The sequence below is a fragment of the Diadema antillarum genome, unplaced genomic scaffold (assembly GCF_040938485.1).
Source record: "Diadema antillarum isolate AM-2024a unplaced genomic scaffold, OU_Dant_1.0 seq00001998_RagTag, whole genome shotgun sequence".
NCBI classification, from domain to species: Eukaryota; Metazoa; Echinodermata; class Echinoidea; order Diadematoida; family Diadematidae; genus Diadema; species Diadema antillarum.
This window is the reverse complement of record NW_027272654.1, coordinates 88757-105316: the sequence shown is the minus strand read 5'-3', so window position 1 is coordinate 105316 and position 16560 is coordinate 88757. Positions and strand designations below refer to the sequence as shown.

The window sequence follows — 16560 nt, the reverse complement described above, 5'->3', positions numbered from 1 at the left end:
ATGAGAGGGAAAAATGTGGCTGGCACATTTCTAATGGCTTGATACCCATTCAGTTCAAGTGTGCCGAAATGCTCAATTCCTATCTAGTTGTTTGCCTGCAAGACAATATAGCCATAAAAAAAAGACTTTATTATCTTTCCTGGCCCTAGATCAATGCACTAAATCTAGATATAGGCAGATTGAAACTCGATCTGCGGTCACCTACTGTCTACTCTTCAAACTCTCAAGAAAACTATCTCTAAGTATGCAGTCCTTCAAACGGAGTGTGATGAAAGTCAGACAACAGTGAATTTCCAAATCCAGAGAAGGAAAACAAAAATTAAAGACAACTCTTTTTTTTTTCAATTTAATTAAATGAAATCTGTCAAACAAAAGGGTAATCAAAAAAAAAAAAAAAAAGAGGAATCTGAGTACAAATACTGGTAAAATTTGTATCTCTCACTTCATACAATTTCACCCGCCTACTCGCAATTAACAGCTGGTTCATTCTTTGCCTAAACATGCTCATACTCTATATACTCCTGTCATTCCACACGATTCCCCCCTAACATGCCATCTCACCGATATTTTATACGCCGTTCGTTTACGGCTACCACCTATCCAGACATGAATAACAAATTACCACCGACAGATTTTTTTCGGAGTGACATTTCAAAATTGGCCTGTTGTTTTTTCCTAGCCCCTCTTTACATGTATGAAAACTCATGTCTGTTTGTAACCCTTGGTTCAGATAAACGTCAAAATCCTGGTGTGTCTTCAATGTATCTCTCCTTCCTTTTTCCCACCATTTTTTTTTTTTTTTTTTTTGCTACCATGTTCCTGCTCTACATCAAGAACGATATGTATGCGAAAGGTTTGAGTTTCGTGCTTTGAAGCAAACGACTCATTATGGCGTGAGTTGTAGTCAAACAGATAAATGTTGTATGTGAAGCTGAGAGGGTTTAAGACACATTTGGTGTGATGACTTTATTTTCATATGCGGTCGTGCCAGTGTCTTCTATCCTTCCATCTCTTTTGCCCAAATGGAGGTAGGTGTATCAGAATTATTACCAGGACAAGAACGAGAACAACAACAACAACAGAAAGACCCATTTCCAGGGCTCTTGGTTCAAGTGATAAGTATCCGAAAATCTTGGAATGCGTAATTTGTTTCACATTTTCGAGAAAAACAAAATGAAAATGTTACAGTGACGCTCTCAAAAAAAAAAAAGACCAAAAAAAATGTGCAAGTTGATTCGCATGATGCCTGTAAAGCATGGGAATGCCAAAATGGGGCTGCGCACTTCTGTTCCTGTATAAAGGAAAACAAAAGACAAATGTGTGGAACAAGTTATTCGTGTGGTAATGAAGTTGTCTGGTTTGGAATTTGAATGTGGGTTTTTGATCAGTCTTCCAGCTGAAGTCACTCGGCAAAGTATTCACTGATAAAATGAACAGTTATAGATTTAGGGGTTGTTGGTATATTACCTATCTAAGGGGTGCAAAGTTATTCTGCCCCATCCCCCTCCCCCCCCCCCCCCACTCATCTTTCCCCTCCCCTCCCCATCCCGCATTGATTGTTCCTCTTACACTTACACTTTCAATAACCTTTCACCTACCCAAATGTCTTACTGTATTCTACATGATGTTTCTTATTATTATTGTAAGGTCGTAACAACTGTTATGTCGACGAGGTATGGTTGATAATAGTATTACAAAAAAAAAAAGAACTCTGCCATGTTAGATATTTGAATTATCGTAACGAAACTGCAGCTTTTTATCATGCTGTAAATGGTATGTAATTGTTGTTTTAAAAAAAAATGTTCCTCAAACTGTATTTATTTGTTTTAAAGTATTCAAGTGGAAATTTTACTGAGGTTTTTCAAGCTGTGGTCAAATCAGTGGGGGCAATGGTGTGGTCAGTTGTCATGAACAGAAAGTAGATATGATGATGATTCGTTAAGGAGCCAGTGGGTAGGAATTGTTCCAATATCAGAAGCATTGCTGTGTCCCAAAAGTGCTGATGCAGTCCATCACACAGGTTTTTTAAGGTTGAACGGTTGTGTAAGATTTTGCAGTGTACTAATGCTGAATGCCTGACGTGGTATGCAGTTTGGCCACACATTTTAAGACAGCTGCATGTGTATGCTCCCTTGCAAATCAAAAGAAACAGTGCTTGTTCTACCTACCCTTCAACAATAGAATGAATGATGTATATTGAGCTTTAAACTTGAAAAAAAAAAAGTGATTCTTTTCATAGAATTGTTCTTTGTTTTGGGGTGTTTTGGGTTTGTCTTTTTTAGGTCAATGCTTTTAGAGTCCATGATAGTTGATAGTCCATAGTTGGCATGGCAACAGCCCCCCCCCCCTTCCCCCATCCACAGCAGTTGTTCCTTAATAGCGTCCATGGAAATGATGCCAACCCAAATACCCCAGATTTATACCTACACTGTAACTGCAAAGAGAAGAAAAGAAGAAAAAAGAAAGAAACCCCTCATATTTCCCCAGCATTTTCCCCTAACTTTGATGATTACAAATAATCCCCCCCCCCCCAACAACCGATAAAGAATATTGGTATCTAGCCATCACAAGCCATCACTGTGTGACTCTGTCTCATTGTTTATATCGCAAATACTCTGCCTCTAATACAAGTACATTTGATGGAGTGGCATATTATTTACATCTGACCCACATGTAATTCATGTCGTCTCCCGAGTTATTGACTTTAATACTAGTAAACAACCCAAGTATAACTCTCCACAAACAGCTCGAGCCTTTTCAAGTGACCCAATATGGCGCTTCCTTGGTAACCATGAAATATTTGTGATACATGTAAATTGATGCTTTTCTCCCATGATTACTCCCCCCCCCCCCCCTTCCCTCCTTGGTTAACCGCCCACCTAACGCACCCCTTGTGTGTTTGTGATATCTCCTTATTTTTTCCCCCACTTTCCCAATAATATAAAGGTGAATGTGATGATGAAGAAGGTAAGCATGGAAATTTTTGCCCTTTGCTTGGCTTGCACACATGTACGGTGTGATGCTGCCCTGTGTCTGTTGCATAGCCATATTTATTGAGTTTATTCATTTATGTATTTACACAACACACACACATATAATTATGTAATCCTAACCTTCCTGGTGTGGTGGATATGCAGATGCAACTTACCCTTAACCAGCTACATATCCCGATTTGTTCTAATTACCCCAGAAGGAGAAATAGTGTGTAGTGTCAAGCTCCCCTATCTTTGTTGGCTTCAGTCGAAATATGTCATTACTACTGTGATTAAAGGAGCTTTCCAAAGCAGTGACTTAGTGAGTTAGTAACATTGAGCCATCATGAAATGCTGGACAAAAGAAGGAACCCCCAAAAAACAAATCTGGTTGAGAATTACTCTTTGTGGGAGGTATTTTGACTTGGGCATACAGCCAATATGATAAATCCATCAAAAACGCTGTAACTCAGCTCCCTAAATGTTCAGTCTTTGTGAACACTCTGTGGTCTGCTTCATTGAACAATTACAACTACCTCAGGTTTTTTCAGGCATTACTAATTTCATTTATGATAAAGTTGGTCATTTCATGGAAGCCTGCCGACTGCTTGGGGGGGCTACATTCAGTGCAGACGAGATCAGATTGGATATCAAGAAGCAAAGTAACTGCTCTAGGGCCGAATGATTGTTCAATTACCTGCCAGACATTCTGGCCAATTCTGACCTTTAACAGTCCTCTGTTTGCGTATTAACTGTGTACAGTGTACAGTGTATGTATTTGTATCCTTCCTAACCCTGTTTAGCAGCACATCTTCCTCCCCTCCCCCCCCCCCCCCTTCCCAGCACCACCATGATCCCTCAATATGATCAAAATAATAATTAATAATATAATTGAAAATTATAATAAAAATGCAAATAATACAAATGATAAATAATATAATATTTTTCCTCCATTAAAATCAGTGAATTTGTGATCACCCAGTTGACAATTTGTTTTAGTCCAGTCCACTGCCCTGTCTTCATGTTTCACGCAATGTTGCCCAAATAATCTAGGAACTGAATTAGAAAACAAAAGCAAGTCTTGACACAAATACTTGCCTTAAATGATGATCGTTCAGCATATTCTTTCTGTAAAAATTGATTTGGTGGACTACGGATGGAATTTGATACTGCATCGTCCAATCATCCAGTTTGGAAAGTGGTGGGGCTGTTGATAAGCTCATAAGTTCTGTGCTATTATGAATTTACCTAAATACAGAGAAAAAAAAGGAGAGAAAGAAATATTTCTGACACCTTCATGAATACAGTACCAGTATGTAAATTTGTATGGTGCCAGGTACAATGTATGTAGACAGTGCATACATTCGCTTCATCCAAATCACAAACGTACTGTATGAATCCCATTCAGGTAAAATGCCAATGGGGGGGGGGGGGGGGGGGATGGGGAGAGGTATATATAGCTTTACTATAAAATATGGATTAGGGGGAAGCCACACGTAAGAGTTATATTCTGTGGGGTGTTGTGTGTACATTTGTATGGGCACTGAACCAACTTCTCATAATTTTGTTATATAGCATTTGAACATAATCTTTTACAGTACAGCTACGCATATGCCAATCTTTGGGATGAAAGTGAGCAGTGTTAATACATGCTGCATTGCCCCTTTGACAATATTACACCAGCATTAATTAAAAGGGGAGTGGCATTCATTTTTAGAACTCCGCATGGGCTCAGATTGCACATTACGAGTCAGCTCCAATCACGTTGGAGACATTAGGTTCACTAGGACTTTTTAGCATGTATGGTGCATGGGATTCAGCCCATTGTGATCAGACATGATGTGCATCGTAGCTACGAACCCTTTTTGTTTTCCTGATACGTGCATTTGGTTTAAAATTTCCCTTGGAAATCCATCTGTCATTGATTTGGTTTGTTTGGTTTCTGTTTTATTGCAAATTTGGTGGTGAGGGATATTTTTTTGGTGTACTTTAATTTTTTTTTGCATGAAAGTTTTGTGCTGGAAAAAAAAGAAGAAAAAAGTGCATTCACGTAAAGGGTTTTGTATCTGCAAACTGTAACACAGACAGGCTAGTTTATGAAACCTTGTTTTCAGCAGAGACTTGTATAGTGCAGGGGAACTGTGAGGGTGCAGGTTAGCAGCGTAAAATGTATGCATGCTTGAGTGTTGCAGTGTGAAAACTAATTGTGTTGGAATACCGTAGTTTGTAGCTTCCCGCATACTTGCGTGCCACAGTGTGACATGTTCACTTGTCAATATGTAACCTTGTGCTCCTAACCTTTTCTAGTGGTGACGACAATTCGAAAACAAAGGATATTTTGGCTGATTCGAGATGATCTGCAAGTGACACTTTTTAGTTGGTTCAAAGAAAATGTAAGACAAGTGATAGGAGTTAGCAATCAGAAAATAGTTGAACGAATGAGGCTCAAAAGTTCATGCAGACTTGCCCTGTTGATTAATCTCAATTGTGTCTACAGTGTATTTACAGATTTGATGAATTTGTATAATGGGTTGTGTGTGGACGAACAATTATAGTCAATAACAGTTGTGCATCATATCAATGTCAATAAGCTATGATCATGCTATTTGATTCCTTTTAATGAGTTAATGTCAATATTGATTGCATGCCCTAATATATCTGCTGTGACGATTATTAATGGGAAGTTCACTGAGGAACTGAATTTTTAAAATCAAGTCATGCAATGCATTAATTTTGAACGCTTTAATACACACACACACACACACACACACACACACACACATGTATTTATAATTCAATCACATAGCCAGTAGTCAATTCTGACAGTTTTAAAGGGTTAGGGAGAAGAATGAATTTTAAAAACGACAGCAATGAAACAAAGAAAGCAAGTTGACCTTTGATGTTTTTCATCACAGTATGTGGCATGTTTCTAGTGGCTAGTACAGTTGTATGTTGCACAGAAATGCACCTCTCATTTTGAAATAGGAGAGAAAATTGCACTTCTGATGGTAGTAGTGAAGATATCATCACAGACGATATGGCATGCATGTTGATTGATGTAGAGAAAACCTGCAATGTATTCGTATGTCACATGTTCTTTTTGGAAAAGTTAAACAAAGTTCTTTTCAGTCGTATAACTTCATCATGAAGTGTTTTCCATTATATAGGGACAATTGCATTCTACTAGTATCTCAATTACTTGATGTTTCTCTGCTGTAGTTTTTTTTTTTTTTGGGGGGGGGGAGGGGGATGGAGGAAGTTAGGACAAGGCAGCTAATACACTAGATACTGTGAGTGATTATTACCTCACTAGCTGTGATTTACGTAGCAGTCCCATTTGTATGTGTATATTTGATGAAGTATGTTGGAGTTATTTTTTTTTTTCTTCTTCTTCTTCTTCTTCTTCTTCTTCTTCTTCTTCTTCTTCTTCTTCTTCTTCTTCTTCTTCTTCTTCTTCTTCTTCTTCTTCTTCTTCTTCTTCTTTTGGGGGAAAGGTCCCATGACATTTTGGGGAGCTAGTAAAGTTAGGATTCGTGCGAGTTAACCGCAGCTTGTGACATGGTTGCGTACATGTGCTGCCGCTTTGCATTGGTTGAGATCTTCCGATAGTTTTTGTGGCCAGTTCCACTAATGCTTGCATGCTGGGCTTTCGCTTTTATAACTCTCTGTGATCAATAGTCTTTGATGTTATTGCTTTATACTCATTTCTTACATACATGTACTTATAATAGGAGGTAGACATTGCTGTCTGGCATACTACACTCCCATTCAGCCGCTCATGAGCTCAACAGGGATCATCTAATCAGAGATAACATTTTCAAATTTCATCACGGGATAATCCATTTCCTACTACCACTAGTGACAGCATCACACATTGAGACCCTGTGTTTATTCATTAATGCAACACAAGTGATGTGAGAATTATCAAAACTTTGAATGAGGATGTTATGAAGGTATTGCCAATTAAATTTGTGCAGAGTATGGCCACATTCACAAATTGACCCCTTGACAAAAAAAAAGAAAAGAAAGAAAGCCTCATAACATGGTTTGGATCTCCCTACAAGCAAAATAACAAAACAAAACAAAAACAAACAAGCAAACAAACCCCAAACAAATTAAACAAACAAAAGATACTTCTCTGCAAAGAAGACCTTGTTTGCATGAAGAAAACCTAGTGCTGAAGTCGTAACTGTGTAATGTGGCTCATCCATGTATGCTCGCTTTGAAGTGGCACAAGATGCTTCTATCAGGATATGCTTTATGCTTACGTTCCCCTACCCCCCCCCCCCTTGCTGCTTTTTAACAGCAAGCATTAACCAAATGAGGGAAGATTATTAAACTTCTGTTGAGAATGCTTCCATATACACAGGCTGTGATATTTGATCAACAGTGTGCATGGAAGTGGGTTGAAGTACAGTCAAGAATCGGCTGTATGTCAAATATTATTCTTCATTTTTTAATAGATCTGCACAACTTGGTATTATCCATCATTCCAAGATTCCAAGCCCTTTGCATAATCATTCAAAATCCAGCTTCACCAGAAAGTGAAAGGATCACTGTGTTATTGTTGCTTTCTAGAGAAACAAACTTTACTTCTTTGCATCAGCAGATATATGGAGCTACTCAGATACCTGGATCAGATACCTTCATAAAATATATTTAATTATCTTGTTAGCATGAGATAGTGTTCAAGAAACTTTTGATCCATCACATCTTGAGATGAATAAAAAAAAAATTGCAGAAGATTTTATTGTCTTCTCATGAAACTGGCACCTTGAATTACACAGCCCAATATTGGAGACAGATTTAAGGAACTGCTTAGAGTCATTTAAAAAAAAATGTGGAACAGGAGTAGTCTTGTATTAGTGTATTGCCAGTTAAGCATCAGGTATAAATTGAGCAATAAGGAAGCTTCAGAAAATTCTGAAACCAAAACAAATAAATTCATACATGTATATGAACAATGTAGGACTCAAATGACAGACTTTATTCCCTTTGTCTTATGAAACATTAAACCATGAATAATAAAATTTATGGTGAAAATACAGCATCAACCCACTGAATGTGGTATGTGGGACTTGACTGGTTAAAGGGGGAAGTCACCCCAACCATAAAGCTGAATTCAGCAGAGGCAGATACATGTAGATTTGTGAAACGCTGAGTTTTAAGCTGAGAAATATTGGATGATCCATTCAAACGTTATAAATTGTCAGGAATTTAGAATGAAAAATGGCACACTCCCTTGACCTGTTACTCGCAGACATCAAGGCAGATATTAGTCTCCCTGCTGTCTGGAGGAGATGAGTCGAGTGTTCTTTAAAAATCACAGAAAGAAAAACATTTTTTTCTAAAGTTCTCTTAACATGATTTTCGTATCATTCTACTACCATGACATCTCAAATTCTTGCTCGTGGAATGACCTCAAACTCTACAAATTTTTAAATATTTTGAACAATGTGTCTCATTTTCTCCAAGCTTTTAATGAACGTTATTTCCTATTTGTCCACCTTCATAAAGTCTACATTTGTTTTGAGGGAAACTTTCTGTCAAAACGTTTGAAGGTATTATTCACCATTTGCAGGTGAAACAAAAACCCAGCTTTAGTGCTTCAAAATAGTTTTAAAATGTGAATCAGGGATAGAAACAACCAATGTAAAAGTTTGAATAAGTATGATAAATGTTAAGTATTGTTGAATATACAAGATGTGAACAATAGCTGAAATAAGAATGTTTCTAGACTATTAAAAACCATCTACAGTTATGGTTTATTGAGAAAAATAGTGATATCTCCTTGTATTTTAGGCTTTATTGCAAAATTTTCATATGGTAAGCTGTTTTGTGATACAACTGACCTACACATACATGCATCAATGTAATATCTCATACATTTTTGAAATCGTTGCTCCCAATGGTAAATAGTACCTTTAACTTTTCTCCAAAGCCTCAGAAGCCTTCAATCTGAGAAATGTCTCTATGAAGCTAGAGCCTGTGTATTGCTTGCATGGCTGTGATGAAAATGGGAAGAATGCATTAATAAAGTTGTTCGGTTTTCATTTCTCCTGCATGTCAGTGAATTGAACTTTGTCCCCCTTTAAGATTTTTGTTCACCAGATAGAAAGAGTACGATGTAATGCCATGATACAGCATCGTTTCCATGGTTACTGGTTCCCAGTAGATGCTCTCCATGAGGTCCACTTTAGCAATCACTCAGTTTTCGTTGTCAAGTACAAAGGCCTTATTCATTGAGTTATACTCATTATCCGGTAATCATATTAGGGAGTCTGATGTAATCACACGGAACTGGTTTCCATGACAACGATGTCATCCTTTTGACTGTCTAATCACAGTGGATGCATTCCCATCTTTAATCCATTTCATACCCTTATATTCTGCTTGTATCTCCATCTCCATTGTTCTTTTCTATGTTTTTTTTTCTTCCCTCTCTTTCTCGATGTGCCCCGCCCCCCACAGGTGACAGACCACAGGCCAATGTCTGCTACACCTGGATAATTACTGCAATCATCCTTGTGTGTTTCTGCAACATCCCAGCGTGCATCACGCTAGTCTACTGCTGCCGGCAGAGGAAGCTGCCTTACTCCCCATCAAATCCGATCAAGAGGTGAGTACACCAACCGCCTTGTTTTTCGTGAGTTCGTTAGTTCGTTAGTTAGTTAGTTAGTTAGTTAGTTAGTTAGTTAGTTAGTTAGTTAGTTAGTTAGTTAGTTTGTTTGCTTGTTTGTTTTCCGTCAGTGGTGATCAACAACTTCAAGTGCCACCTCGGATAAATTATGATGTGGCCTTGGCAAACATCAGTCCTCTTTGATAATATGGTTGAAGCTGGTATTATTCAGAACTTATATCAGATATGTGGGCCATGGTAAGGGATTTTTTAAGGCTGCCAGGAATTTGCTATTTTTAGCTCACCTGAGCTGAAGGCTCGAGTGAACTATTGCAATCGCTCTTCGTCCAGTGTCTGTCGTCCGTAATGCGTCGTGCGTAAACTTTTTACATTTTCATCTTCTTCTTGAGACCCCCATGACAGATTTTCACCAAACTTGGCAGGTAGCATCCCTAGGGGCATAGGATCTCAATTTCTTCAAGTGAGCACCATGCCCCACCTGGGGAGGGGCCCCCAGCGGGGCCCAAACCCCCCAAAATTAAGGAATCTTAAGGAATCGTCTTCTCTAAAACCAGAAGTGATAGAGCTAAGTTAATACTATGAATTAGTACATTGATGACTGTAGTTTCAAGTTTGTTCATGGCGGAATCAGGGGTGCCACCCTTGGGACCCAGGGGAGGGGGTTGGGGAGGGGCCTAATGGGGCCCAAATTGTACATTTTCATCTTTTTCTTGAAAATGCCATTTTAAATTTTCACCAAAGTTGGCAGGTAGCATCCCTAGGGAAAAAGAATCTCATTCCCATCAAATGGGCACCATACCCCACCCAGGGGCCCCTAGGGGGCCTAAAATTTGGACCGAAATTCTGCATTTTCATCTATTTCTTAAAAACCCTATCACAGATTTTCACCAAACTTGGCAGGTAGCATCCCTAGGGGGATGGAATTTCAATTCCATCAAATGGGCACCATGCCCCACCTGAGGGACCCCAGGGGGCCTAAATTTGGACCGAAATTGTAAATTTTCATCTTTTTCTTGAAAACCCTTCACAATTTTTCACCAAACTTGGCAGGTAGCATTCCTAGGGGGATGAAATCTCAATTCCATCAAATGGGCACCATGCCCCACCTGGGGGCCTCAGGGGTTCCATCCCCCCCCCCCCCCTCCTGTAAGGAATTTTTACAGATTTTCTCTGGAACCAGAAGTGATTGAGCTAAGTTGATACAATGAGTCAGTATATTGATGACTGTTGTTTCAAGTTTGTTCATGGGAAAATCAGGGGTGCCCTACCCCCCCCCCCCCCCCCCCCCCTTGGGAACCAAAAAAGCGGTAAGGGATGGGGGGTCCAAATGCGGGCCTTCTTCTTGCTGAAAACAACATAATGGATTTTCACCAAACTTGGCAAGTAGCATTCCCATGGGGATAAGATTTCAAAGTGTTTGAATGGGCACCATGCTTTCCTTGGGGCCCCTAGGTGTCCAAACCTTCTAAATTAATGAATATTCAATAATATTTTTCTCTAGTTTTAATCAAAAGTGATAGGGCTTTGAGTCTTCTTTTTTTTTTCCCCAAGCTGCATAATCCAACATTCTATAAAGTACAGTGTACTTGGTAGGTATTTTTTACCAGTGTGATGGAATATGTAAATGGACACCATGCCCCACTCTCAAAGCTACCCCCACCATAAGTTTCCAATGTTCTCAGGTAAGAGTCTGCAAGAATGCATGGAAGGTGAACTTGCGATACTCAGGTGAGCGCGTGACCCCCAGGTCTCTTGTTTCATATCAACATGCCACATGTACAGCTATTAAAGATAGTCATAGGTCCTCTCTATACATGATTATGGCCTGAAAATGCGTAATAATCAAAATGTCCTACTAAAGGATATTTTTAGGCCTCGGCTCGTATTAGAAAGCTTATCAGGTTGGCCTACACTTTCTGTGTGCTTCATACATACATGTACATATATAGATCCATATAGCTATTTGGTGTCTTGGTGTTTCTTCTATCCAAGCTTTAGGCAGCACATTAATGCAAAATGATTGCTTAATCCTCACAAATTTTATCCTTCAGCAGAATTTCCGAAAAGGGGAACATGTGGTAAAAAGAGGCCCCACAATCTGCAGTGATTTGCAAGACAATTTAATAGAACTTGTAGAAAATGGCGAGGTGTCAGATTGACATCTTCTGCCCATTTCACCAGGATTGATACTCAAAGCAACACCGTTTTCTCTTCAAAAACATCCTCTCTGACTCTCCAGGAAAAACAGACACAAATCGCAGGAGGTGCCGCTGAGGCCGAAGAACGGCCGCAGCTCAACAGGGGATGACCCCGAAGAAATGGTTCACCTCACGGAACCGGGGAACAACGGGACGTCACCCAAGAATACCGTGGTGGTATTAAAGGAGAACGGGCAGACGCCCTCAATGACGCCAGTCAAAGACGTGACTATAACGGACTCAATGGCGTGATAGAGTCTGCATCTTGTTTTACAGGTAAATTGCATCAGTTTTAGAACCGCATGTGTGTTTAGGAAGAGATATTAACCAAACACGTTCAGCTATTTGGGGTCTTGATTAACATGCCTGAAAGTTCAGTCCTCTGGCATTTGCCTTTTTGTGATCTACTCTAAGAATTTTTTTTTTTTTAAGATACTTCTCAAAAAAAGATGGCATACACACATTCTCAGGTGCAGACATCACTGTGTACATGAAGAGATCACAAGAAAAAACAGTCATAGAGAGACTATCCATATTTGGGTTTCTGCTCTTTCCTCACTTTGTCATGCAGGCGTCATGGTTCCAACCCAGCTACCTTTCCTAGATAAGAATATTTCCCCAGGGAGTCTCGGCAAAATGGAATACCATGTTATTGTGTCCTCTTGTCAAGTGAATAAGATTGTCAGAAACACTTTCTTCAAGTGCGCTCTGATTAATGGGGTAAAATCTCCTTCACCAGTGCTAGGCAGTCAAGTGTAAAGTTTAGTACAAGAAAACATGTGTAAAAATCATAATCAAAGTTATGATAGAATGCAAGTTTAAAGTTTTTTGAATGTGTGGTGAGTAAATATTATATATTGATATCTCACAGGGCTTTACTAAAACCATGTTGGTTACTCTTCACTGATTTGCCTGCATGAGCTCTTTCATTTACTGATTTGTTCTGAAATATCCCAAGACAGAGATTGTTCAACTTTTCTGTGACTTGTGTTTAAGCCAGAATTTTTAAAATGTTATTTGTCTTGGTTCTCATCTCCATTTTTTGTTCTCTCTCTCTTTGTCCCTGGTGGTTTGTTCAAACCTTCCTTGTCACATTCCTGACGGGGAACCTAGAAACCAGCATTCCAGAACTGAAATCCACCTCCCATTTTTTGTGCCCATCACCAGAGAGGGAACAGCGCCCTCACTAGGCAATCCCCAGAGAGGAGGACTCGTTCCCCCACTCATTGCCTGGAGTGCAGTTCATGGGGACCTTATTTGCACTGCAAAGCCCCAAGCGGATTGATGGCTCTTGGAACTCGAGTGCCCAGGGCACAAAAAGGGAGAGACAGATATGAACGAGAAGCAAAACTGCGTTTTATTTTGCAATTGAGAGAAAGGATTGAAACTTTAAAAAAATATATGCAAAGAAGAGATGGACATTCTTTGTTGGTATATTTTACAAATGCATAAAACTGACGGCAGCACCAAGTACGAGTGGTGGACGTAAGCTGATGTCCATTTCCCTCGAAGGATCGTCTGTGTCTGTGGCTCGAGGAGAAGTTGCGAGGAACCAAGGAACCAGAAAAAGGGAAAACAAAACACTTCATGACAGACTAAGCATCCAGACATAGGGAAAAGAAGATTTCAGTTGGTTTATCATGTCAGTGTCGTGTTGTTTTGTTTCGTTCCAGCCAAGAGTTTGCCTGAGTGACTGTTGAGGTTGTGGCAATTAGATGGGCAATCAATCAAGGCAGTCATTCCCAAGAGGAAGAACGATGGATTTTGTTTGCTATTCTTTTTTCTTCTTTTTTGTGGGCTCCAGACATCATTTTGTTGATGGCAAAGCATGCATTGCATGAACAACACTTCATGATATGTAACACGAGAAATGGATAGACAACATGGTCATATTTGGGTCTGTTAATGGTAGATATAGGGAGAGAAAATAGCAGTAGTTCATAATGATTATGTCAAAGAAAAATGTTTGAGAAGTTTTTTGAACAATATCTTACATGTGCAAAGTCTCTAGAGGTAGTGTAAAAAACAAAATCGCATTAGCAATACAGTATTAACGTTTCGGAGGGAATCTGCACCATGTGTACAGTGCAGATGGTAGAGAAAACTTAGATATGCAAACTTTGGTTTATAAGAGACATGGAGCTGAGGCTCTGACCTTGGAAGAAAGTCCAAAGTGATGGGAGAGGGTTAACCCATTGACGACTAGTCCTGAGTATTATCAGGCAGGTGTCTATGGGAAATGCATATCATGGCAAGATCAGCCCGTCCTCAATGGGTTAACAATCCTCCCGACTGTCCTGGTCAGCTAACTGGAGGTCTGGTATTTGACTGTGCTATAAACATGTCTTTCAAAATGATTTGCTTAAGCAAAAATACTAAACAAGCAAAAGTTCAGCAAATACAACAAGCATTATGCCTGTAACATGTCATGTGATCTTTTCTCAGCCAATGATCTTCCAGTAGGCTCTGTGAATGGTTTGCTGTATGGCAAGATTAGCTTGTGTAAAGACAGTGATTCCACTTGCACATACTTTAAAGCAAAGGCAACGTTAATCCTGCACTAAATGTAGAGCACATGATCTAGGAGAAACCCCCACCCCCAATGTCCTTACTTGTAGATTGCTACTGGCTGTCTCATAGTATAGTTGACCTCGTAAATGTAATTTGGTAATTGGTGTTGTGGATCTTTTTTTTTGTAGGAAAATGTGCCAGTCTACCACTACCACCAGTAACTCCCAATAGACCTGGTACATTCAAGCAAATGCCACAAACTGTACCTGAGTTCTTCTCAACAACCGTCTCTTTATTTAACTCTTTGGGGAAAAAAAGAGACAGAAGAAGGCAAACATATATTTGGTATATGTTTTTTGCATTTGCGCACAAAATTCTTTTCACATTCAAGCAGTTCATACACATAGATGGTATGCTGAGAATTCACATTGGCAATATATGTTAGCCATTCCACTTTCAAGTTGTATATTCCAGATTAAAATTCAAAAAAGAAAAGGGAAAGAAAGAAAGGACACAGTGTTTTACCCTTTAATAAGTGTAAGGACAAACAAAGATCATGTTTTAGTCACAGGCTTCAATGTAGATATATCGCAAATGGTAATGAAATACTGTACGTTTTAAGATATCACTCTGTCACACATAAGGTATAGGATTTAGAGTAGGTAAATGTGAGTGACACACAGACAAGGGTATGATTTTTTTCTTCTCTCTTCAAACGGAGCTAATAGCTACAAGATCAGCACAATGAAGACACAATGATAGCTTGTACTGCACAGTGTTAGATGTTACTCGTTCAGAAGGCCTTTCTTGTGTAAAGTTTGTCACATAAGTTTTCTGTGTCGATCTGTGCGAGAAGGTGTTCGTAGACCCATACTACATGTATATGCATGTCTTGGGGGTAAGGGGGTCTGGGGTATTCTTGTTACGGTGATATTGCATTACTTGGTGTTGTCAGAATATATGCAAGTGTAATGGCTATTTATCTCCCATCTGAGATAGGCCTATGTTTCAAAGTGTTGTTGCATGATTTCATTACTTATTAATGCTTGCCAGTGAATGTAGGAGTATATGCCCTTAAGCACTATTTAGTAAGTCGGTAAGAATGATATCTCTTTGTGTTTCCGTGGATACAACTGTACCCACAATCCTTCAACGTAATGTGTATGGTAAGCTGTTATATTTTATGTCCAAAATTTTATCGTAGTGGATAATCGCAAGTACTCCATTTATAATAATTTGCAAATTTGTCTTGTCAATGTCATAAGCGTTAATAATGGACTATATACAATATTTTTGTTTCCGTTTTTGTATCAAACTCGGAATGAAGATGTACAGCTGAGGGGTAATGTAGATAGAATTTATGCTGTATACATTGTTTACTCATTGTAACATATGTAAATTTACTCCAATAGTGTATATAGTTTCAAAAAAAAGTTTTGTTATTTATTTCTCTCCTGAATTTAATGAGGAAAACGGAGGAGGCATAATATGCATTACGTTTTGAGGTACCTTCTGTTCCTTTTCATCATTGTTGTGTAATTTTTCTTTTCTTTTTGCCAAATTGTTCTCGGCTGTCTTCTTTATTTCGCATATATAGTAGCTACCTGTGATGCAGAAGTGATGTTATCAAATAATCGTCCTTTGAACTTTGAGCTACATTGGTTCCAAATGCAGCTATGAAAGGGATACTGTATATGTCATATATCTCGCAGGTGTTTTATATGCGCAAATATTGCCAGTTGGGCGCTGATCGCGAATTTAACAACACACTAAATTGCTAACTCTGATCTAAACTGGACATGAATGAAAGATGTGTGTGTACATACATTTCTACATCGATCGCTGTTGTCTGCGATCGCTAATTTGGCCATCGAGAAATTGTCGCGAACTCCTGGTCGGCAAAAAATTAGACTGACTAAATATATGACGTATACAGTGTGCTGTTATTATTTAGACCTTGACATATTTACTCTTTCAATCAGTGATTTATTTACTTTCTTTGTTTGTTGCTTTTTTTTTTAGGGGTTCAGTTATTGCACATTGTGACATTATCGTGAAATTGTATGCGTATGTAACAGTGGAAATCCAAGTCAATTTACAATAACTTCACTGCAGATGAATTCTGCAAAGACCTCTGTACTGCACACACAATGTCCCACCAACGACCCTGTGCAGGTGTTTAGATCTCTTTTTTTTCACTGGTACTCTCCTGGCAGAGACAACAAGGTCTGTTCCAAAG

The 16560-nt window shown here is 39.0% G+C and overlaps 1 protein-coding gene across 1 annotated transcript in view; it reads left to right on the top strand.

Moving 5' to 3' along the window:
• The window catches only part of LOC139713538 (semaphorin-6A-like), a gene marked incomplete at its 5' end in the record, with an annotated part of 76370 nt that extends 64308 nt beyond the window's left edge, over window positions 1-12062 (top strand). Inside the window, 3 exons of the mRNA XM_071625262.1 lie at window positions 2947-2967; window positions 9444-9591; window positions 11852-12062. Of these exons, the coding sequence (XP_071481363.1) occupies window positions 2947-2967; window positions 9444-9591; window positions 11852-12062 (380 nt within the window). The remainder of the gene's footprint in view (window positions 1-2946; window positions 2968-9443; window positions 9592-11851) is intronic.
• Between the last annotated feature and the right edge of the window lie 4498 nt (window positions 12063-16560).